Source organism: Opisthocomus hoazin, chromosome 4 (genome assembly GCF_030867145.1).
Source record: "Opisthocomus hoazin isolate bOpiHoa1 chromosome 4, bOpiHoa1.hap1, whole genome shotgun sequence".
NCBI classification, from domain to species: domain Eukaryota; kingdom Metazoa; phylum Chordata; class Aves; order Opisthocomiformes; family Opisthocomidae; genus Opisthocomus; species Opisthocomus hoazin.
In genome coordinates this window covers 45,649,571-45,674,606 of record NC_134417.1, presented here as the reverse complement: position 1 = coordinate 45,674,606, position 25,036 = coordinate 45,649,571, and the positions used below count along the sequence as shown (strand labels likewise).

Sequence of the window (25,036 nt, the reverse complement as noted above, 5' to 3'; positions counted from 1 at the left end):
TTGAACAACTTTATTAGACCCTTCTCATGTAATTGCTTTGCTTACAGATTTCAATTTACTCATGTTGTTAAAATTCTAATAAAAATAAAGTATATCGGGGATTTTGTTTGACTTTTTTTTTTCCAGTATTTTTGATGATAGCTGAAGGGGGTTGGATTAAGAACACAGGCCCTCCACTTTCCAGCAAGTAAACTCTTTCTTTTCTGGTACAAATAGATCAAGACTGAACTACCCCTCCACTGTGCACACAGCATCCTCGTGGAAATGGCGAGTGCTCTCTCGTGTCACGAGACCATCAGCTTGCAGGTTTCAAATCTACTTCAAATAATGTTGAAGCAGTTAAAGTGTGCTATTTACTCGATGCAATTAATTTTGCAATATGCAAGCCAGCATAAGCACTAATGCGAGCATCCCAGCAGTGCTAATAAACACGTTTTAACTCTGGACTAAACTTATGGAATAGAAGGTGAAGGAGAGAAACAGCAGTTCTGTCTGCAGTCCAGGTCACATCCTTTTACTGTATACTGAGAGTCCTAGCCAGGGTGCCAGTTTGTGCAAATGTGATACTTTTTGATATATTGATATATTTTGGTTTTTTATATGCTTGGCTCTTTCTTGGTATCAACATCCCTTAAGGCAGGTTGGCCAAGCTTCTTTTGAGCAGGTACCCACATAGCATCAATGTGTGGGTGACCCTAGGTAGTTACTCTGATGGTATCATGATGAAAAAGATATGCCATCTTTTATTTCTGATTTTCTTTTATATTTACGTACTGATATCCTCATCGTATCACATTTGCAGTATGGTCATACAAAGTGCCAAGATGGATCCCGCACTGTCAGAGAAACATAATGAACCTTAGTCCCTGTCACTCAAAATCTTAGGTAGATGGCTGGCTTTCCTCCACAAGCCCCTGCACAGGAATGAAGCCACCCATACATGTGTTTGTTGGATTAGGACTTTACAATATCGACAGTTACACAGGGTGACAACATAGTTCATGAAGTGGACTCAAAGACTACTGAGAAATGACATATATTAAAGAACATAATGGCATACAGCATATATATGAACCACACGTTCTTGTTCCACCAAAACTTGGATTGTAGGTTCAAATGATCTAGCATATTTAATAAAAATTAAAATAAATACCTACTAAGATTTTTATTCATTGGAATGGAAATAGCTTCTTGCAAAATCATCACGGTATTCCAGTACTGGGAAGTGGCTGGAAAAAAGCGAACATCTCAGCATAAATAATGAATTTCCAGCAGCTTTTCTCTCTATCCCTAGCAAAGACCAAAAGCCACTGGAAAGATTATTTTTGTGACTAGTTCATCAGAAGTCAAATGTAGCACATCTGGTCCTTCTAAAACAAAGCACTTTCACATTAAGTGCTAATGGTCTTGTGAAGAAATTGCTCTCTACTTTTACACAGCTTGCTGCTAGCTACACAGCCCCTCCAGCACGCCTTGCCAGCCTGAATGCTAGCTAAGCATGAACAGTCTTCACCACGTGAGATGGGAAATTGAGAACATGAGAGACAAAACGCTTTCACAACTGTTTGTCAGCACTAAGGTTCATAAATTGATTTACATTTATCCTCTAGTCTAGCAGTTGCTAGATTAAAATACACGTGAACATGTTTCCAACTGGTTTTCCTAAGGAAACCAAAACCAGAAAACAGATTTAATTATCTCTTACTGCAGTATATATCACACCTGTATTTCCATGTAGGGATTTGTACATTTGCTGTTATGAAGACTCACGATGCAGTCAGAGGGTACAGATAATACAATCTAACAGCCAGCTGCTGCATAAAAGGACATTTCTACTCCCTCTCACTTGCTACAAGTTCCCATCGCCCTGTCTTGTGTTAGCACCAACACCTGTCTGATGTCTCGGGAGACAGTTCAGGAAGCAAAATCAGCAGAAAATTAGATTAGCCCTGCAAAACGCAGGGAAACTTTCCTGCCACTCAGCTCCCCGAATCAGGCCACTGCCAGGTCCCACACGTACCAGTAGCAGCACAGGGGTGGGAGGGGGAGAGAAACTAGTCAGCACTGTAAAGCATGGCCACCCCCTTGGCAACAGCTAGTCACTAGGCCGGATTAGCTGTAGCGTCAAACCATGTGCGTACTTTACCCTCCTCCTCAGCCAGGCACGGCTGCTTCTGCGCCACAACTTGAACACATGCTGCTGCATCCTCGGGGGAGGCAGAGGGTGCCAGCCCTACACTAGCCTGTGCTTCATTTCAGATTTCACACTGAGCAGCAGCATACCACACCAGCCAGGAACTGGGACTCCAGCCTATCACGCTACTGTTTACATTTTAGCGTAAGTGTTATTATACCGATTCTATGATTAAAAGATTATTTTTAAGGTGGCTTCAAGCTGACATTGTGTCAAATGTAATACTTCAACAAAACACTATGCACTGCTGCCACCACTGCCTGCTTTCAGATGGCAATTACTGGTGGAGAAATGGGCATGATAAAACTTGTCCCTTCTGGCTGTAGAGGTCTCAAATTACAGCAAACTCTTAGCACCCCAAAGTCCATAGGAAGGTTAAGCTCCTGAAGAGAACCAGGGCCCATGCGGCAGCAAGCACTCCCGCAGAACCCTTCTGCACACCGCTCTGCATCTAGGGGCACCTTCTCCGACGTCCTTAAGCAGGCGTCTGCCTAAGGGTCACCAAATGAAGCGTTCTTCTGCTTGTGCTCTGCAGATGTCAAAGCGGTTGGCAGTGCTATCACCTTCATGTCGCTGAATGGAGATAGGTACGAAGAAGTAAATGGAAATCTGCTCCTAACTCTTGCATCACCCCCCAACTCACTTTGGTTTCTCCACAGGAATAGTGGCTGCTGCATCACTTCCCCTACATGCAGCAGCTCTTCACTCCTCAATCTTTATAAACCGCACCAAGATGCACAGGGAACGGCATCATGGCAAGACTCGTCATAGCTACAGGCTGGAGACGAGAGGTGGACAGGCACCACTGCACGCCATGACGGGCACTGCTTGCGTGGGGGAGGAAGGAGACAAAGTCCTCAGAGTCCTCTAGGTAAATCTGTGCCTGAGCAGAGGCACTCAAACCACTGCGCCTTGCCAAAGGTTGGTCACACAGGTCAGTGACGCACAGTGCAGTAGAAAGCTGTCTGCTGAGCTCATGCGATGCTCACAGTGCAATGTGGCATTCTGGATGTATTCCTTGCATTACACACGTTACTTCTGCCAGTCCATGCCCACAAGCCATTCTTCAGCCAAATGTCCTCTGCGTCAGTATTGAGGATTGTTGAATTTGAGAAAGGAAAAGAAAAAACAGAAACACTGACTTTTTTTCCTGCATCTAACATTTTACACAGCAACAATCATCACCACAAAAGCTAACGCAATGTATTCGCAGAGAACTACAAATGCTGTGCATCAGCACATTTTCAGAATTTTGCATAAAAATAAAACTAGAGGTGGGAGGCAAATCCAAGCAGAACTGCATAACTAATGCTTCCTTTAAAGTGTCAACCGAGACATGCCTTTAGATCTGGATCTAAGCTTTCCGAGGCTTAAAACATTGCTGCTATTTTCCACGGTTTCCACCGAGTCTGTTTCAGATTTAACAGCTGAAATGCTTCTTGGTGCTCTGCTCCTGGCAGGTACTAAGTTTCTAATCCAGAGTCGGTCATTCCAGCCTTACAGCGCGGTGTTTGCAAGGGACAAGTTGATGCAGACTCGAAAAGCAGCAAAAAGGCATCAGGTTCGCATTTTTTTAAGCCCGATACTAGGGGATAGCCATTACAATGCAATGAAAATATTTTACCAGCTGCTGCAATTAAAAAGAGCACAGCTTAGAATGGGACACAACACTGTACTTCGCAGCCATTATTAGCTTCTCTACCACAAAAGCTGAGGGATACAAATTGTGTGCTTAGTTGCATATTATTATCAGTGCTGAGCCTGCAAGTCAGGGCACGGTGCAGTGCGGAGGTATATCAGCTTACTGGGCAGCAGGGGAGTACACATGCCAGGGAAGGCAGCGCTTCAACAAAAGGAACATTGAAACAGCCTTCCACGCCCGAGCTATCCTGTGTCACATCTTCCACACGACCTTCTGTCAGCTGAAGGGGACAGTGGGAGTAGGAGGGGAGCCCAGGCGCACCAAGGTGGCACAGCAAATGAGACTCAGCTAACGAATTTGCTTTTGACTTCAGTAATTATTCCTATCACAAAACACAAAGTGTTGTTGACCACGCGGTGTTCTGAGTGTTACCAGGTGAACCATTATGCTTGCAACTTTTAGTTCTCAGGGCCTGCTCCGTATGGGATCAAATCCTGCAAGTGCACAGAATGTCCATGCTGGTAGGAAAATAGAGGGAGAACACAGCATGACAGACGTAAAAAGAGGATTGTAACAAACCTCCCAAAGGCAGAACGCTCAACTACAATGATTCAGTTACTCACTGCTATAAAATGCTTCACAAGGACATAGAGCATTTAACCTCATTCTGCACTATGACAATGGCACCTCCTCTGTTTTTTCAAAGTGACGATTATGGACGGAAAACACTAAATAACGGTATTTTCATGGACACGAACTAAAGAAACTGTCAGACACTCTCCAAAGTTCAGAAAAACCTTTTCATTTATGTTAATACATACATGCATGTAATGATTTCAAAGAAAATATCACAAAGCATAAAATGATACTAAATATATCAGAAATACAAACATGCTTACTTTCTTATTATTCTAGTACAAACCAATGCTTATTTGATGGGTAAGTCTCATTTCAGCTCAGACTTTAGCAGCAGGAACATATATCTCCTTTTGACGGTGGACCAACAATGTCAGTCATCAGAAACAATGTTTCACATTATTATTTATGACTCATGACAGTCTGAGGCTGTTTTTCGAAATGTCCTGCCTCATAACTTTCGAAAATGCATTTTGAAGCCATGGTGAACTTCATGATTTTTTCCAGGGCTAAAGGTCACTACAGAATCCAAAGCTAGTGGTGACAATCTGCAGACACCCACCGTGAAGCCTGTTTTCCAGCAGGTATTTCCTAGGCTTCCCTACGAGCCAGGAAAGCAGCTAGGAAGCTCAGGCCAACACATCCGAACATCCTAGACAAAGCAGTGTTTCAAGTCTTACTCACTTAACCACACCATTTCCAAGATGAAAGCTAAATTACTTCCTTGCATCCTTCACAACGACAGTGTGAGTGCACGGCCCTTCCTACAGGGGAGGCCGAGCCTTAGTCATCTCCGCCCGCGCCAAAAGCCAACGCCACTTCACCCCACGGTTGGGGAGCGGGACACAAAGCGAGCCGCCGCCCGGCAGGCTCCGCGGCGCCCCCGGGCCGACAGCACTGGCTGAGGGCAGGGCCCGCTCCAGCCGCCCTCTCAGCGGCCCCCGGGCTGCCGCTCCTGTCCCCCCTTCACCTGGCGGCGGGCCCTGACAGGAAGGGCCGGCCTCGGAGGCGGGAAGCAGCCAGCGGCCTCCCGAGCCGCGCCGCCCGGGCCCACGCACCGCACGGGTCCCCTCAGGGCCGCCCGCTCTCCTCAGGGGAAGGCGGAAGCGGCGCGGACACACGCGCGCGTGGAAACGGCCGGGCGCACGCGGTGAGCTACGCCCCGCCCCGCCCCGCGAGCCGGACCCCAGCGCGCACGCGCCGCCCCGCTCAAGCGAACCCCCCTGCACCTTTCCCCCTGCCGCCCGGCTCGGCCAATCCCCAGCCGCGCCGCCGCCTCCCCGCCCATCACGCATTCTCACGTCGCAACGTCAGCGGCTTGCCCCTGGAGACTTCTGACTGGCCGGCAGGACTTTCCTTCCCGGCCCTCTCATTGGCCGGGGCGCTGCAGCGCGTGCGCGGAAGGAGGGTCACAGCCGGAAGGCTCCGCCCCGTCCCCCCTCAGCCCCGCCCCGCGGCAGGGGCCGCCCTCCCCCCCAGCCTCTCTTTCGGGCCGTGTCAAGCGGCGGCCACCAACGTGGAGCGCGGCAGCCTCGTCCCGCCGGCCGTCGGGCGGGCGCGCGCGGGCCCGGCCAGCCGCAGCCGTTAGGCGCCCGCGCTCGCTCCCCGCTCCCCCCTCCCCTTCCCCGTCCCGGCACGGCGAGAGGCGGCAGGCAGCGGGAGGCCGCGCCGCCGCCGCCGCGCGGGGCTCACCTGTTGGCCCGGGCCGCTGCTGCCCCCCTCTCCTTCCTCCGGCCGCCGCCATGGCGGAGACCGAGGAGAGGAGCCTCGACGACTTCTTCGCCAAGCGGGACAAGAAGAAGCGGAAGGAGAAGAGCGGCCGAGGGGCCGCCTCCGCCTCCTCCGGCGCCTCCAACGCCGCTTCTAACGCCGCGGGGGCGGCCGCCGCGGCCGGGGGAACCCGCCCGGCTGACGGCAGCGGCTCCGGGGCCACCGCCTCCAACGCCGGCTCCGCCAAGGCGGCGACCAAGGTGCGGCTGGGGGGGGGAGGGGAGGAGCCGGGCCGGGCCGCTCCGTCGGGGCGGCGCGGGGAGGGGGGGGGGAAGGGTCCCGGCTTCCTCCGCCGGGCCGGGCGGCGCCTTCCTGCCGGCAGGGGGCGATGTTGGCCGCGGCGCCCGGCGCGCGGCACCGCCCGGCCATGCGGGCGCCCTTGGCGGCGCGGGGCCCGGCGGGGCGGCAGCCGGCGGGCTCCGGCCCCGGGTGTCTGGGCCTTGGCGAAAGGCGGCGGCCGGCGCTGGGGGTTCGCATCGGGCGTGTGGCCTGTGGGCCTGGGCGGTGAGGTCCCTCTGGCCCTGCAGGCGTGGTGCGCCGGGCTCTTGGCCTTGCTGCCAGGAGGGGTTTGGTTTTACTGCCCGTAATTTTTTTTTGTGCCGTGTTACAGCGAGGCGATGAGGACACGAGAGGACCTTAGGTGCTTGTAGCTGAATTAGTGCCTTGCGACTGGCCGTGGTGTGTGTTATTTTAAAGCGAATTGTAAGAAATACTCTGCTGTTTCCTCGTGCTGTTTCAGCTGGGGAGGTTGTCACCTGCAGTAGCTCTCTTAAGTAGACCAAGGTCGGTGGTGATCTTTCAGCTGCTCTTCTACTCGTAAAATAACACCTTGTTTTGGCTGAAGCTTGTACTTCGATTAGAAATAAAGATGATTAAACTTGAAAAGTACATTAATTTGGAAACTGACGTTTCCATGGAGATGAGGATATAAGAAATCTGAAATATTTGCACTGTAGTCTTGAGATTGAAGCTTCAGCAGACGGTGTAATGGCATGAGGTCACTTTCTACTTCTGCTGTTACTTTAAAGCAAGTCGAAGTTTTCCTTCTAGAGGTTGACAATGTAGAAGGTCCTAGGACAGGGGTCTTAAAAGAAGCGTTATTCCCAGCTGTTCAGCAGAAATGTGGCTGTGCCGTTGGCAGACCTTGCTTGCAAGGTGGTCGCCTTGAAAGTAACGTAACTGCACGTCGTGCAAAGTGCAGGAGTTACGTGAGCTACTGATTAGGCTGCGTCTGTCTTAAAGCTGTGGCCAGAAACATGGGAGGACTGCTTATCTGTTCTGGGCCATTTCTGGCCTGCCTTAATAACCTCGGAATCTGCCGCTTTCCCCAAATGCGTAATCAAAGTCCTGTTTTAAAACCCTAAAGTGGTGCTCTCCAAAGACTAGTATTCTGCTGTTTTTGTGTACTAGGATTGCTGTGGTTTTGAAGCTAACCTTTTTACTATTGTGAAAACATTATTAAAAAAACAAGAAAGGCTGCAAATGTGGTTGTGAATGTGAAAAAGTCAAATGTACCGATGTTAATGTTTGTCATAAATCCACTGTAAGCTATTCCAAATGTTCTCTACTGTTTGGCTCATGCAGTAGGTGATGGAAAAGTAAATCTAAAGCTTCGTGTATATTCAAGCTGTCATAAAAGCTTAGTTAGTAAAAGGGAGGGGCTTTGCCCTTGTATATCCCTGGTCTTGACTGCACAGTCCTGTTCCCTACTCTGTGTTGTGCCTTGACTTCCCACTGGATTTGTACTGAGTTGATTTGGTTTTCTTTCACTTCAATGACCTTTTTGGTGGGGCATTTGTTAGCTGTTCTAGGGAGTTAAAGTCAGCTCACAGCTGCCTCCTAAATGACATATAGTAAGTTAGGGGAGGAGGAAGTAGGATGCTTTCCCCTGCTGGCAGTGGTGCATGCAGATCCCATGGAACTGTACCTTTATCCTTAATTTTCTTTGTATTGCCTTAGTTACGTTCTTTTTTTTACTTTCAGTGTAAAGGAGGTAACAACTTCTATTTTTCTTTTCTTGCAGGAAGAGGATGATTGGAAGGAGTTTGAGCAAAAGGAAGAAATTGATTACAGTGGTCTTAGAGTTCAGTCCATGCAAATAAGGTATTATATTGCTTTTTTCTTTTCTCTCCAGTATTATCATTACCTATGTCAAAAAAGTATGTTCTTTCTTCAGAGCTGCCTACGTGGAGTCCATCTAAACAGAGGTTTGATGTGTTTCTGTTAGTATAGCATCATGCTGCAGGGTAACTTAGGTTTGACTGTTCTCCGCTGATGTTTTCTTCATTTTCTAAGTCTCTGCTGATACTCTATCTGTTTTGGCTGGGACTTGGATTTTTATTACATGTGCTTAACATTGCCCTCCATAAGGATAGTAAAGTAGGAATTTCTTTGTGAGAGGAGTGCAGGATAGTAATTCCCCCTGAATCATTTGACTGCTGTAAGAGTATCTGACTCAATCTATTCAGCTTCTCAGTTTGGGGAGTGAATTCTTAAGTGACTGCATTTTTATCAAAAAAACCACCGAAAATATCATTGGTAAAACGAGCGTCCGGTGACAAGATCCCACGGGACTGCATTTATGAGTCTTGTCCAAGATTCTTTGTTTGCTTTTTCATTAGGTTGTTCCTGTAGTCTGGTCCAAAGTAAGTCTACTTAAGTCTGTCCTGGTTAAGAAAAACCTTTCATCAGGTCAGAAAAAGGATTTTTAGGACCTCAGTCTTAGGCTGAGAACATCATGTCATCCTTATTGTCCGGCTGTTGATGATGTTCAGAATAATGCCATCTTAAAATCATCTTACCTGTAACTAGTGCAGCAGATGGTTTCTTCACTGTTTAAGTAGGTCTTACATATTCTTTGAATTATTTATCTATTTTTATCACACACCCACCCCTATTCAGTCTTTTTAGTCCATTTACGCACATTTGGGCCACGAGCTCTCCATACTATTGAAGTGTCACAGCGGATAATCACATGTCTGAATGGACAAGTAACAAGTGGGATGCTGCTTCACTGACTGCTAGTACTGTTTGATTGAAAAGCGAGCACTTTGGGTTTCCAGACAAAGGCAGGCGTTTGGAATGCTTTTGATGCTGTGGCAGATTTTCAGGCATGTGGAAGTTTCTGATACAGGATTTTGTAACCACTCAGTGGATTCAAGGGGAGAGTGGAGAAGTAAATGGAAGAAAAACCCACTGGAGGTTATAAATTATCCAGCTCTGGAGATCTCTTTGCCGAAAATAAAACACAGAGTATCTGCCGGGGGTGGGTTGTTATGTATACTTACTCTAGCTAGTGTGTAGGCATCTGCTTTTGACTGTACTTTAAAATAGGCTAGTGATGTGCTTAGGCCCTTGGTCCAGCTCACTATGGTTGTTACTGTATTTGGATGAACAGTGAAAGTCAATTTTCAGAAATTATAGGTATTTTTAACTGTTCTCTAATTATTACTTACTCAACAAGCTTATCTAACCATGCCTAGTAGGATTTGGTGTATCATAAACTTCCTCTGTATTCACACTTTACTGCTGCTGTTCGGATCAATGTCTTGGGTTTATGAAGAGCCTCACCCTCCATGCATGTCTCGTTATACCACACAGCTTTCTGTAGTAGCTTTGTCTAGCAGATTATTTTGAGTTTCTGGCTGTTTCTATGCAAAATAAAATGGTCTAAATAGAATGCAGTCAGGCCTTTGTATAGGATTTATCTTTAAAAAATGGTGTATTTTTCTCCTTTTTTTTCCTGCTTTAAAAAGTCTGAGTTGGTTTGTAGGTTGTATATGTGTGGGTAACGTAAGAGCATTTCTCGGGTGGTTGTGGTTATAGGGAAAGGGAGCTCAGGACTTGCTTTCTGTCAGTACTTTTCTACGGTTTCTTCCTCTTGACTAAAGCATTTTATGGAAGCTGGACTTGAAGACCTTTCCTGCTTCATTGCTTCCAAATGCGTGACTATCTTAGTAAGAAAAAAGTCTTTAGGCTGGAAATAAGAAATAGATTTTTTGATCACTTACTACCGTTCGAATTTTTCTTTTTTTAAGAACATTGTTCCTTCTCAGCTGCCAAGTTACGTAGCAGTGTGCCAAAAATTGTTCAGGTGGAAGTACTAATACAGTGGTTACAGGACTAATGTAGTCTGGTTAAATCTAGTCTCCTCAGTACAGTGGCTCTGAAGTCTTGTCTATGGCGACTGTGTAATCTCTGGCCAGTCTTAAACCCCTGTTTGTAAAATGCTATTTCTCACTTCTATAACAAAATTTTCTCATTTTCCATAGTGAAAAAGAAGATGATGAAAGTGAAAAAAGAGAAGAACCTGGTGACAACTGGGAGGAGACTGGTGGTGGTGTAGACAGATCGTCTGGTCCTTGGAACAAGTCAGCTCCTGCGCCAGCACCTGTTGTTGAACCAATTGGTAAATTTAACTTGGAGTTTTTGCTTTTTCCAATTGGAAGTGTACCAGGTTGAATTACGCTGCTCAGAGGGTAGAGCTCAAGGAACAGTCCCTATTCAAACACCTTCTGACATACTAATAGCTTGTTTTGCATACTAGCAAATAAGGACACTTTCTTGTGAAGGGATCTGAGGAATTGAGTTGATAGCACTGTCAGATATTTTAAGTAAACACTAACAGAAGTTTTTTATTTCCGATTTGCAAATTGTGAGGGAGAGGGGGAAGCATTCCATCTTTTAAGGCAATCCCTCTACTTTGCAATCTGCAAAGTATCTGTTGGAAGCATTTCTGTTGATCTAAAAGTACTGCTTTGACAATAAGTGGATGTTTAGCCCATAGCTGATGTCTAATGAGGCAGTTCTTGAGTAGGGTTCCATGGTTAGTAGTATGCTGTGGGTTTTCGCTCTTTTCAAATTAGTTCTAGGGTACAGAGAACATGACATTTCAAAATGGATTCTTTAACAGGGATAGGAGTTTAGTTTTGATTAAATACAATTACTTAGTATCATTGGAGATAAACTATTTAGCCGTGATCTGAGTTCAGACTATTCTCTTCCATTGAGAAATTCAGTGAGAAGTGGCCTGGTGCATTTTTTTCTTGTTTGTCCAGGCAAGGAGGTAAAGTTCATGAATCAGTGTTATTTAATTGTAGATTGTTAGCTTAAATACGAACTACTTGGATATTCTCTTCTGCATCTGGACAGGTGCTGTAAATTAGATTTGGTAAATATGTAATTATGTGTTTAAATCTCTAGTTTTAAATGTAAGCTGCTAATAAATTGCAAAAAAGAAACATGAAGTCCTCATCAGTGGCTTTGATTCCCTGAGCTTTGTGAGGCAATACACTGGAGCCACGTTTTAATTTGGCTGCTAAGTATAAGTTAAATTGGATGACACCTGATTTCCTGCCTTGTCTAAAATATTTGCTGCCAGAGATTTAAAAGGTGCAAAAACATACTTGTAAGATTCTTTTCTTTTTATTTGTGGTTTTTTTTTTCAGGTATGAATGCAAACTTATTCTTTTGTCTAAATCTTATTCTTATAACTAGTTACAGAAACCCCAGAACCAGTTCAGACTGGTGGTGTGTACAGGCCGCCTGGTGCCAGGGAGGGCGGCAGGCCACGGAGAGCACAGCAAGGACCACCAGAAATCTATAGTGATACACAGTTTCCATCACTGCAGTCCACCGCCAAGCTTGTAGACAGTCGAAAGTAAGTACATTCCATTAATTCCCCAAGAGCCATATTTAGCTGCGTTGTCCAAGTTCTGGTTTTGTTTTAGGGCTTAAGCCTGAATCTTTCCGTAAAGGAAAGAACTAACTAAGAAATTATTCTCTTTGGCAAAGAGATATGGGAGGAGTCTTAACTGTATTTTCCAACTCTAGGAAGGGCTTCCCGTGAAATAACTTTCATAGAACATAGCCCAGTGAGCTAGCCAAACAAGACTGCCAGTTACCTTGTCTTTGACTTGCTGAAGAATTTCCCTGAAGCAGAATATTTCTGCTCTTGACAGCATCTGGTTCCCCGAGATACTAGCTGTGGTGAGGCTATGTGTTATTACTGTCAGCAGACATGAGTAAGGATGTCTTGAGCACGCTGCCTTCTCATTAGAGATGTGAAGGTAACTTAAATGGAGGAATGAGGTTTACAGTGATGAGCTCCTCCAGTTTGGCTGCAGTGTTTCGTATTTTGTGGTGCTGAAGACTTAAGTCTCGCCCTGTTTTTGAGTCTTGATCTTTCCATAACCTCATTCCCTACAGAAGAGATAGCTAGGCCAACACCTAATTCACTTGGGGTTTTGTTTTTGGTTTTTTTTTTCCTGCCTGCTGTGTTATTGACTCATTTAGCCTAGCAGAAACTTTGTTTCTTCTGGGTTGTTTTTTTGTGTGACTTTGTCCGCTTGGCAAATGTGACATGCTGTCATTGATGCTTTAGGGTTTGAACAGTGCAAACTGAGCTAAGATGGAATTCTGATTGAGCATTCTAGAAATGGGCTTCTGCTTTCTAAAATCTGTTTTTCATAAATGCACTTAAATTTACTTTTAGGAATGTTAATGTTGAAATTTGGAATGTAATCTGAATTGTACTGGGTGATGAGCTTGATTCTGGAGATCAGGTTTTACAAGATTTGCTTGGGAATTTTGGCTGTTCTGTTAACCTTAGTGTTCTGTGTTCATAATGTTTTTGTTGGGATGGGGTGGAAATCGACTTAGAAATTCACAGTTCACAAGCTAGTGATAAGATATTTACTGATTACATTTATTTTCCCTTAGGGATAAAGAAATGGAGAAGAGCTTTGAAGTAGTAAAACACAAAACTAGAGGTAGGGATGAGGTCTCAAAAAACCAGGCACTTAAACTTCAGCTAGACAACCAGTATGCTGTGCTTGGGGATCAGTAGAGCTCCATACACATTACAATTAAGGAATGCTTTTTTGGTAACCCTTCTACTAAGGTAACTAAACTACAGCTAACGGCTATGACGAACGTGCCATCTTATTTCTGCTGGATCTACTGCATCAAGTGCAGACTGCTTTGACGTAAGTGATTGGTTCTCCCGCACTATGGAAGCGTAACATGTTACAACTTCTCCATTGGATATGGGGCAAATTAATGTAAATGATTGAACAAGAGTCATCAGTGTTCTTTTAATTGCTCAGAAAGATACCTACAGCCAGTGGTCATTTCAAAATCTTTTTATGTTCAGATACTGAGCCTTCGTAAAGGTTGACTACCTCAGACTTGCTGCACTCATTGTGGACACCATGTGGATCACAACTTCTGGAAGAGAAGGTTACAGCTGTTTTAGTGGCCATCTGAAACTTGAAACCAGCTCTACTGGATTCCTGTCAGAAATCCTGCAGAAGTCAGCCATTTGGTTCCAATTTGCTATAACAAAGATTTAAGTGACCTTAATGACAAACCTATTCTGTTCCCCTTCCAAGGAATCCTGTCGAGTGTAGCCATAGCCTGCTAGAGACTTCTGGAGCGTACCATACCACTTATGCTACCCAAGTATAACAGAGCTGTAGTTTGTTTACCTTTTTAGATAGCCGTACTGAAGTAACTGCAAAACAAAACTTATTCAGTGTCAGATTTGAGGAATGAAGAGTTTGAATGGTCTGTTTGCATTAGCCATTTTCGAAGTTTGAAGCTTTTTTTTTTTTCTGTTCTCCACAAAAAAATGCCTGCCTTGTTTCTGGTATCAAATTGCAGTATATTTACATAATGATGAGATGTTGTAGTGAAATAGGTTTTCTTTTGTTTTTCTTAATGAGGTTTGTCTTTCTCACCCTAGAGCACTAAGAGTTTTGATTTGACACAGAGGTATCCAGACTCCCAACTACAGTCTTCAGAATTTGTCTTTTAAAAATGACATACGTGGCAGTAGCGATACTAGATAAAAATTTCTCTATTAAAAATAGTTATTTGTTTGTTGAAGGGTAAACAGTTACTTGATAACCAAAGTAACTTGGTATGCAGAGGGATAACTAAAGCTGGTAAGCCTTGTTTGGCTACTTCTGTGAAGCATGCAGGCTTTTTGAGGCAGAAATCCTCTAAGTAAAACTCATAAATGGTGTTTATTCCAAGTCAGGAAGTTTAGTAATAATGGAAGGCAGTGACTTCTTTAAGTTGTTGTCATCTCTGACTTAATTCAGTGGAGACAGGCAAAATGGCACTGATACACTAAGAATATAGGACATTGCCTGTAACTCTGATTTGATGAATGAAACCTGTCAAGTACCAAAAGTGTCCTGCTGTAACTGTTTTTCTCTTCTCCGAATTCTTACACCAGAAGCAAAATGAAGTACAATAGTGGCATGCTCCAGTGTTGAGGTTTCTCAGAGTAAATGCCAAAAAGTATACGCAACATCTGTAAAAGTTGCCAATGGCAAGAAAAACAAGGGAACAAAACAAAACTTGCTTACACGCGTGGGAGTACTGTGTATGTGCAGAAGATGAGGATAGTGCAGGAATTGCCTAGCTGGGTTCCCTTTGACTAACTGCTGACTCGCTTTAAATCTACTTCTGAGGCCAATGGGAATTTTGCTGTTGACTTCAGTGGGGCTGGGTTTTCACCTGGTTCTTCTGTGCACAGACTAAAACTGGCCTTGCCCTTGCAGAGTTAAGTGTCTTTAAAACTTCTGCTAGAAGCTGCTATTAAAGAGAGGGCTCAAGAGACTATTCTTAAAGTTGGAGGCTTCATTTGGAATCAAAACCCCACTGAAAGACTGATACCAATACCTTGGACTCTGAGCCGTGTATCTTCCTTGAAAATACATTGTTGCCACCAAAAGTGTTGATTTGTCACTAAAGATTTCTGTGGAATTCATGGGGAATGGACGTCACGTAATGTGGTAGAAACATGAAATCTTAAAATGCTTTTCCTGATGCTCTAAAGCGATTGAGATCACTAATGCACATGAATTCAAGTTTTAATCTACTGTGTGAAGAGTAGATGAGACTGTCCATTGTACCGTCTTTATTTGAGGTTTTGGGCATGAATTTTGGCAGTTCAAGAAAACCTTGTAACAGTTGCAAATCAAATAAAATGGAAATATACATGGATTCTGGAGTCTAATGAATCTTTACCTTTAGTTCTGGCTTAGGACTGTACAACAGCCAAGGAGACACAGAGCATTTGGATCTCTGAAGGGACAGGCCATGGAGTGGGTAGTCAGCCTTATGGTCAGGCGAGCTGTGTTTAAGAGCTTATAGCAGTGCATATTAATAGGACTTTTATTTATACATAGAAGTTTAGTTTGGTACCTGTCAGAGTGTCTTCTTACTCCCACCATGAGATTGTGAATTGAATATGAATGAAACTTTGATTTGCTTTTTACTTGAAACCAACTCTGCTAAATTAAAGAACAGAGGAAAAAAAAAAACAACAACCTCTCTGGATGGTTGCTGTCACCAGAGTCCATCAGCTACTGATAACTAGAGGTGTTATTTTGGGGGCTTTTCTTATGCGTATCACTCCAGGTTCTTTCTGGAGGCATAAAGGAAAAAAAATCAGAAATGCAGCAGATTTCCATACTACAGAATGTTAAACTATTTTAAAGTCTTTCTTGTGTTAAATATTGCTGCCAGCAACTATCAAAATGCCAATTGTCAGTGTCTTCCTTGTACCAATTAACTGTTCTGCATGCCTGAAATTTTGAAAGTCGGTCCTCTGTGGAAGCTCCATATGCTTTTGAGACTCAAGTCCCACTTGGTCTGGTTCGTCGTTGCATTCATTTGAGGCATGCTAAGAATGTCCATTTCATTCCTTCAGAATGCTTGTTGAAGGCTCATTCCATAAAAGAAGGATTGTCAGTTGCAGAAACGCAATTCTTGATAACAGTCGGTAAAATACAGATGTGTGCTGCTTCAGGAACTTCCTAACCTGTAACATGCTTTTACAGTGGGTTAGTTACTAAAATTTCCAGTTTAAAGTTTCCATTTTACTTTCTTCAAATGAAAACACAGCTGTAAAGTTACCAGCTTGTAGTAGAACATTTAAATGTCCAGTATTTGCTGGGAAAGGAACAATTCAGATCTGTGGTTCTCAGTGATAGAGTCTGTATGTAAGGAATGTTTAAATGCCAAAACCTAGGTAATTTTAATAAAGTTGAACTTCCCAAATGCCTGCTGTAGGAATCTGGCATCTGCGTTTACTTGAGCTGATGACAAATGTAGGAGAGGATTAGTTTTGCCCCCTCCAGTTTAGCCGTGCCATGTTTAATCTTACTCACAATGATGAGGAATTGACAACTAATAGTGACTGTCTCCTGCTGCATCAGTTTTGTCTTTGCAGCTAGCTTTACCAGTCATGTCCAAAGTAATTCTTTTACAAAACTTATCAATAGATGCATTTTTTTATTTTTTTTTTTTTTTTTTATGGTACAAACTGTGTTAGAGACCTGACACCACAGGGACTATGGTTTTTGACTGCATCTGGCTTTTGGAAACTCTTTTACCAGAACATGGCTGAGACACCTGTGCTGTTCAGTTCAAGCAAAAACAATACAAATTTGACAGGGTTGTACATCTCTTGAGTTTTATTATCTGAGCTTTTGCAATAGTTGTCTTTCTAATTTCAGCCTGGCTGACCAGATTTAAACTTGTTTGTGGTTTTCTGTCAAATACCATAACTAAAAGGGAACAGATGATTTTTTTTTTTTAGACTAATAAGGCTTTCTGTGCTTAAAAGGTGCTTATTTACAAGGTAGTAATATTAATTCTTCCCAATATTGACATGGTCAGAGAAATTAATACCTCATATTTTACATGACCAATCTGTATCAGAGGCCCAAGAAACTAAATTTTACCAAAAACACCTTGAGTACTTAAAAATCTTTATGCAGAGCCACAATCCAGGTTTCATTGCCTGACTATAATTTAGTTCCCAAATTGTCCCTCTCTTATTTTCAGCTTTTAATTTTAATGGTAAATAGGGGCTTTATTTGGGAATGTAAGAAAATAACAACATGCATATTTAAATTTCAGATATGTAAATTAAGTATGTAAAAAGGGGGAGGAAATCTGATATATATGATAAATTCTTCAGAAAAAGTTACACAGTCAACTTGCTTGTATCAAGATTAATATGAGCACCTGCAAGGTCTGGCAGATGGAAGAAGAAATGACAGCAGAAAACAGAACTGAGGAGTCTAATACTGATCTGGATAAGTCATAACTATCATGTATCTAGAGTTTGGCTTCTGAAGCACCACGTATAGTTTGACCATGTTCTGTCTGAAGTGAAATAGAACAGGAAGGAAGATGTATTTAAAAAAATAAACAGGGAGAATAGAAATTATGCAAATAAAACACAGGAGGTATAATAAGAAAGGGATTAGTAAAGCCATTCTCTAAATGATAGCATTAAATGCACAGCCTGAGGTCAGGAGTGGAGTGTTAAGTGGTTGGATAGGAGGAGCGCTGTGTGGGTAAGCACTGCTTTCACAAGTGACAGATCCACCTGACTTCAAATCAGCAAATGTTTGAAGTTCAGTACTTGGGGAAGGCATCCCATTTTATTTTCTCCCTTTAAAGAAAAGAATGAGGAAAACCTGTCCAGAGAGAAGGTAGAATTTTGCATTGGTACAAAGCTGTCTAACCAGGTGCCTAAAGAGAGAACGGAGAAGGGACAAATTCTAAGGTAGTTCAGCAGTCTTATTAGGAAATAACTTGTTTCATATTTAAGAAAACTTTTTCACTTACATATGATAAAAAGCAGAGACACTGATTCAAATTTCTATGAAGACATTTCCATTTTTTGTGAAGCATCCTCTAATGGTACGTATATCATGGGTTCATGTTCAGTTGCTTAGAATAGATGTTGATACAGCGAGGTTAATAAAGTTCAATGGGCTGCTTAGCCAGAATACAAGTATTAAAAATGTATCACAGTATTAATGAATAACCAGAAAAAGTAGCACATCTGGAATACTGGAATGGAAAGCATCATCTAAAACAACTGTGTGCACTGAAAAGAAGCAAGCCCATTTTGTAGCAAGAGCATAGGACCAAGAGAGTGGGATTTGGCCTTCGTTTTCCACTGAGTGGCTGTGTTAATTTGAAGTAATTTAGTTTCACTTTGCCTCAGTTTCCCCAGCTGTACCAAAAAAACCCCAACAACCTACCTCACAGGGGTGCTGTGAGGCCAAAGCTGTTCATTGTCAAGGGCTGGTGCTGACTGATGGAAGGTTCTGCGGAGGACTAAGGCTTTATTAAAAGATCTTTATATTAGCTTTCATTGCAGTATTTTAATACTACTTCGGGAAAGGCTTATTTCTACAGAATGTAATATACATTCTATTTAAGTATTATGTAATTAGACTTATTTTAGTATGTATGGGTAAGGAAAAAGTTCAGGCTGAGCACTCTTAACTGGTATTTCCTCTCTTTAATTATCTGTGCAACCCAAATGGTATATTAATGTGAGGCTTTTTGTTTTTACATGGAATACATTAAAATCAATGCTGCTATATATTGTAAACCCCATGACTGAAATAAAATCCTGCTCACAGTTGATAGCCATCTCTTAATAATGTGGCTGTTTTAAAGTTTGTTCTAATTCTGTGAACTAGAAACGTTCCCTCCTGAAAGTATATATTTGAGTTGGGATGCTAAGTGGTATTTTATAGTAGGAATGTTGTTTTCTTCCCCTCTCCACATGTAAACACACATTTATCCTACTTCTCATCCTTTCCCCTATTTAAGTTGAAGTAGCATGCAAGTACAATGGAAAGATGAGAGGGAGTAATCTTAACTTCAAAACTTTTAAAATTGGGTATTAAGGCAGGCTGTGGAGGAAAAAGATGAAGAGAATTAAAAAAAAGGGAAATAGTTGCCCATGGAGAGGTTTCTGTGAAACAGATAAAGGAAAGAAATGATAAGATACAGCTGAGAAGGGTAAGCAGAGGGATACGTAGGAGAGGAAGGAATACAGACCCAGAAAATGCAATTACCCTATTTACTATCATCTCCTGTTTTATCAGTTAAATGCAGCTGAAGGAACATGAAGAAATAATTTTTATGAATGTGCCCTTGTCTGCTGTTGCTGGTGATTTCAAGGTTCATCGCTCAGGTTTTACAGTGGGCCTCCAAATAGAAGCAGAGAATGTGGCGGTGTGCATGCAGACAAATGAGGCCTCTGGTGGGTACTGGACAGAGATGAGGCTCAGCAGTTATCTTCTCTTACTGGTATTTTTATCATTGCAGCACCTCTAAGACAGTTGTTAATGTGCATCAGCTGTGACAATTCTGTCAGAAATGATTACTGTTAAATTTCAACAGACCATTGCAGTTGCTTCAGAGGAAAAGTTTAACTAGCTAAATAAGAAGCATTAAAGAATAACACAGGGCTTTTTGGAATATTTATGGTGATGATGACAAGTGATATTGAGGTCAACAGATTGGTAGGTGGCTTAAAATGACTTTGAGGAATATATCCTGGTATATGGTGGGGAGGAGAATTACTTCTAAGATGTCTATCATCGATTCTTTTCCCCTTGTAACAAAGTACCTTGGTCTTGCTGTCTTTGCAGCTACGAAGAGCTGCTTCTATCATTCTCTTACCACTTTCCTCCCTGTATTTTTCTAATGTGTTGCTCTTTTTAAGGTGCTGATGAAACAGCAAATATTCATTGAGGACCTCTAAGAGAAATACATGCTATAATATTTTTTCCATATTGTTCTGTCTTCAATACAGCCTAACATCTTATTCGCTTTCTTGACTGCAACTACACATTGAGCAGATGTCTTCATCAAGCTGTCCATGGTGATGCCTTGATCGTCCCCTTGAAAGATCACAACTAATTCAGAACCCACCAGAGCATGTATGAGTGGTTTAAAGCCTTTCCAGTATTCACTGCCTTGGATTTATTTTGTGTTGACATTCACTTGCCACCAAATTACCAAGTTTACGGAGTGAGTTAGTTTACTCTGGCAATCACCATCTTCCCCAGTGCTGACAATCCCAGTAACTTTCTATGGGCATTGGCTTTTGCCATCTGACATACTGAAGTCTTCAGTTTCATGTACAGAATTCACTCTTCTTACCAGTGATTAGCATGGCATGCTCTTAATAGCTTTTATTCAATCTGGCCTTTTCTGTTCTATTTCTTGTCTCCATCTTCTGTATTGAATTTTCTTTCTAGCTCAGTGTAGCATTGAAGTCATCGAGTAATAACTATTTCAAATACTTTGCCTACAGAAAACTGTTAGTTAAAATGTTGTTATAAGCTTCACTTCTTTTAATTAAAACAAATCACTTATTCTGTATCTCTTTCAGAGTATGTACAACTGTAACAAAATGATTCAAACCATAAAAACAGGCTGATAAAGAGAACAAATGCATTGAGAAACAGGTAAAACATACATGAGTCTGACCTCCTAGAGGTTAACTTCATTGGTGTCAGTGGAGTTTTTTCTGTCACTTGAGATCAGTTTCATTAAAACTTGATTTGAGATACTCTCATTTGAAGTCTAGATCCAACAGCCAGAATCAAGCATAGGTGAACAAGCCCCATAGCAAACTTGTTTTAAATGTCTGTTACTCTGCAGAGATGAAGCAGATATATTACTTGGTCTCTGACCAGCAACCAAATGGGTTCAGCCATGTGTAGTCTAACATACCTGTTGTAGTATTTAACTGGGCATTGAAATTAATTACAATATTTGAGACAAAGATGAGTGCAGCAACACTGGGGAGGCAGGCTTAGTCTTTGGTTTGTTTTCTCTCTTCACGTTCTTGTATTTTGAAGATCGTGCATCTGTAGGTAAGGTTAAGTGCTGACTGCATTTACCAGTAATGCCACATTTATAAATATAAAGGAGGTGTCATAAGGGAAGACTCAAGCCTGTTAGGCTGTACAGCCTACTACTTAAAAGCTGCAGTGTCTCAATATCAGAATACTGTAGTATTATGAGTATTGTAAAGCAGCTGTTCTAATAATGATATGTGGTTGAGAAGAATGTAACTTGAATTTTGCATCCAAATAAATTGTATCTGTTACGTGTTCTTTTACAGAACTTACTAGTGTTCTGTGAAAAACAATTGTGGCTGCTGGGGGTTTATAAAGATGGCAAATGAGAGCCGAGTTTTTTTTGTTAATTTTGAGGGGGCAGGGGGGGAATAAAGCAGATGCAGCAATATCTAATAGTTGTTAGTACTTCACACCCTCTCCCGCACAGCTAAGAGACTCATCTCAGCTGCTGCAGCACTTGGCAAAGCCCTGTCTTGCCACTGCATATCCTGACTGTGTTACTTAGTAACCACCCCATAACCAGCAGGGCTGACCAGTACTCTGACTGTGCACTGTCTTTAATCTGGGAATTAGCTAAAAGGCAAACTCGCTTTGTAAACTGGCATGACAGTGTTGTCTAGATAACTGGCTCTGCTTTTTTTTTTTTTTTTTCAATTGAAAGCTCAGCAAAAATCTTTTTATTTGGCCTTTCTTCACCCTAGACTACTATCCCCTTCTCTTTTGTTGATCTACATTATTACCATGCCAAAGATTTCTAGACAGGTGGCTGAATTATTCACCACTTAGAAAGCAGCTCTGAGCAAGAACTCTGGTTGGGTTGACACTGACACATCAGTCTTGCTCATGCTGTATTTCTTCAGCCAGCACTCCAGCATCACAAACATGGCTCCAGCTGTTGCAAAACTGCTTAGCAAGTGAGAGGGACCTCCTTGAAGAATTTAAACCTAGACCCTCAAAGGCTACACAGGAGCCTAATTCCCGCAGAGTACAGCAAAATTAAGGCAGTAGCACTGGTCACAGTACAACACAGTTTAGCTATGACAAGGAGTAGGGTTGCATGACTGGTATACATGCGAGCTCAAGCAAAAGTCTTCTCTGGGCAGCAGGGTCTAGCCTAAAGCATTTTTATTTTTTTAACGAAGAGACAACTGAGTGAAAAATAGTAAGAGGACATCTCTGTAAGTGAAAAAAATATGAAACTGAATTTGCTTTCAACAATGTACCAGGATCTCTCACCACCAGAATTAACCCGAAGAAATGAAGATCAAGTTATTTCAGTGCTTACTGTAATGCAAAAGAGTGATACTGTCAGGCTGGGAAAATGGTTGGCTAGGAGCCCACTGAGCACAGCAGAAGCTTTCAGCAAAGTAGATTCCAGTATGATCTATTTCTGAGAATCCCTGTGTGACCCCTCCAGTTAACACAGGAACCTAATGGTGCCTGTATATTTATATATGTTTATAGTCATAACTTAAGTTCAAAACCCGAACTATATATATGTATTTTTTTGTCAGTAGATTTTTTTACCCTGGTTTACCTATCACGGCCTCTGCATATGACAACTTCTAACTGTGCAGTGCACACACCTGTTGTCCTTTTGTCCCATGTTAGAGTAATGGTATCAAACTCTGTAAAGCACTTTTGTCATGTTTCCTGTGAAGAAAACTGAAGAAAATAAATTTATCTTAACAGCACCAACTGAATTTATACCTCCAAGTCTGTCTCACTTCTGTTGTGTTTACCCCTCTCTTCAGTGACTCCGAGCAATCACAGCGGTCAGTGTGACAGACAGCACCGTGCTGGGTGTCAGGCGTTGTTCTGGGCTCAGTGCAGAAGAGGGGCTGGCTCCGGCTGGAATAGCTGCTTCCCACCTATCTTCCCCCCACCGCATTCCCTCACTGTCCTCCTTCCTTCACCATAGCTGCTTGGTGCCTGCCATCCCAGGCAGCGCGTGCGGTGGCCCGTTTGTGGCATATACACACACATGAGCTGAGCAGATGGCGGGAGAAGAGGTAATGCTCAGATCCCACGTTACTGGTTCCGCTGGAAGTGGCACGCATCTGATTTTAGCTGCTCCTCTTCTGCCCTGCCCCCAGGATTCACAGCAGCTGCAGGAACTGCATGTCTCCAAGACTTCTTTAAAGCTTAGCTAAAGTGGGTCAGGGGGTGGTTTCTTATCTGCAAAGTGAGAACAGCAGCACTACCCGTCCACAACAGCTTCTTTTGAGGAATGGGAAGGAGGAAAAAATATAGTAAAAGTCACAGGACCTATAGGTCTCCCTTGCTAATATCCACACCTATTTAAAATGCCTGCAATGCAAAGCAGCATTTTGGAGGTTGAAATACAGAATTAATTAAAAGTGTGACTGAAGGCATTAACAGCAGCATTATTTTCAATATGTGGACTTGGAGCAATTCAGAGATGTTTGACATCCACAAATACCAAAAAAAGCATCAAGCTGTTAAGATCAAGAAAAGCAAAGCAGGTGGTAAGACAGTAGTCGCTGCAACTCAACATAGCAATCTTTCCACAGCCTAAGCCCCCACCGATAAGGGCGCAGATTTCACTTTTTAAAGAAGAATCAAATGCCTCACCCTCACTGGCATCTCTCAGTCCTTCCTGACAATTCCTTCAGGTCATCCCAACAGCGCGTTGCAGAGCGCACTGACAAAACATCCACTGCACTGAAGTCAGAAGCGGAAGCACAAAGCACAGCCGTGCAGATAAAGGCAAAGCTGCCTTCCTGTCCTACTTCACCTGGAGATTCCCACAGCTCAGGTCCCTCGTCCCTTTCCCCCAGCAGCAAGGGGTTAGTTCTCCCCAGCCTACAGCAAGTCTCCAGATTGCACAGGGTGTAGATGCTTGTGGCTCCTCCTTTTCTTGTATCTGCAACTGATACTGATTCAGCATTACTGAATACTGATACAATATTCAGCATCTAGAACATAAAAGTAAAATATATCCCCCTTCAAAACAATAATGAAGTAAATTAAATAGACTTGAAACATGATACACATATTTCCCCAGACAACTCCACTGGTCCCGTGCAACTGGATGTTGTGCTCTTCTGTTCAAAAAGGCTGCAGCAATTCTAGCTTCTTAAATACAGCTGTTCAGGTTTCGTAAGCACAAACACTTTTACCCAGACTAACACAGTGTAACTCACATACAGTAAGTTCAGTAAATAGAGACCCAGACCCCATAGTTACCAGAAGGTCACACAGTTTGTCAGATACAGTGGCTGTCCCACTAAGAACATTTCCAGCTGCTGGAAAGTAACACCTTTGTTCTGCCTCTGGTTCCTGTCGCAGACTCAAACAGGGAGCGCAATCAGACAAACTTCACCTCTTGTCAAAGAGAGTTGGTTCTGTTTGCTGAACAGATGCATTAGCACTCAGAATGGCAGTACCCCAACAGTGAATCACAGAATCACAGAATAGTAGGGGTTGGAAGGGACCTCTGTGGGTCATCTAGTCCAACCCCCCTGCCGAAGCAGGGTCACCTACAGCAGGCTGCACAGGACCTTGTCCAGGCGGGTCTTGAATATCTCCAGAGAAGGAGACTCTACAACCTCCCTGGGCAGCCTGTTCCAGTGCTCCGTCACCCTCAGAGGGAGGAAGTTCTTCCTCATGTTCAGACGGAACTTCCTGTGCCTCAGTTTGTGCCCATTGCCCCTTGTCCTGTCACTGGGCACCACTGAAAAGAGCTTGGCCCCGTCCTCCTGACACCCACCCTTCAGATATTTGTAAGTATATATTAGGTCCCCTCGCAGCCTTCTCTTCTTCAGGCTGAACAAACCCAGCTCCCTCAGCCGCTCCTCGTAGGAGAGATGTTCCAGTCCCCTCATCATCCTTGTAGCCCTCCACTGGACTCTCTCCAGTAGCTCTTCATCTTTCTTGAACTGGGGAGCCCAGAACTGGACGCAGTACTCCAGATGAGGCCTCACCAGGGCAGTGTAGAGGGGAAGGAGAACCTCCCTCGACCTGCTGGCCACACTCTTCTTGATGCACCCCAGGATCCCATTGGCCTTCTTGGCAGCCAGGGCGCACTGCTGGCTCATGGTTAGCCTGTTGTCCACCAGGACACCC

General features: G+C 43.3%; 1 protein-coding gene across 4 annotated transcripts; it reads left to right on the top strand.

The window, feature by feature from the left end:
* Positions 1-5,974: 5,974 nt before the first annotated feature.
* On the top strand, positions 5,975-22,650 carry CDV3 (CDV3 homolog). 4 transcript variants are annotated; one of them, XM_075418866.1, is made up of 5 exons: positions 5,975-6,442; positions 8,266-8,345; positions 10,514-10,650; positions 11,739-11,901; positions 12,963-13,137. In XM_075418866.1, exons 1-5 carry the CDS (start codon positions 6,215-6,217, stop codon positions 13,087-13,089), a joined length of 735 nt encoding a protein of 244 aa, XP_075274981.1. In that variant the 5' UTR covers positions 5,975-6,214; the 3' UTR covers positions 13,090-13,137. The 4 variants fall into 4 exon arrangements, with proteins under 4 accessions (XP_075274981.1, XP_075274982.1, XP_075274984.1 ...); XM_075418867.1 differs by lacking the exon at positions 12,963-13,137 and adding an exon at positions 19,891-22,650 and having other exon boundaries at positions 5,977-6,442; XM_075418869.1 differs by lacking the exon at positions 12,963-13,137 and adding an exon at positions 13,144-13,389 and having other exon boundaries at positions 5,977-6,442.
* The last annotated feature ends 2,386 nt before the right edge of the window (positions 22,651-25,036 follow it).

Excerpts from the sequence above, each read along its gene's own strand:
- CDV3 (XM_075418866.1), top strand. The coding sequence starts at position 6,215 with ATGGCGGAGACCGAGGAGAGGAGCCTCGACGACTTCTTCGCCAAGCGG. Across the intron at positions 10,651-11,738 it reads ACCTGTTGTTGAACCAATTG|TTACAGAAACCCCAGAACCA; the intron begins GTAAATTTAACT and ends TCTTATAACTAG. Across the intron at positions 11,902-12,962 it reads AAGCTTGTAGACAGTCGAAA|GGATAAAGAAATGGAGAAGA; the intron begins GTAAGTACATTC and ends ATTTTCCCTTAG.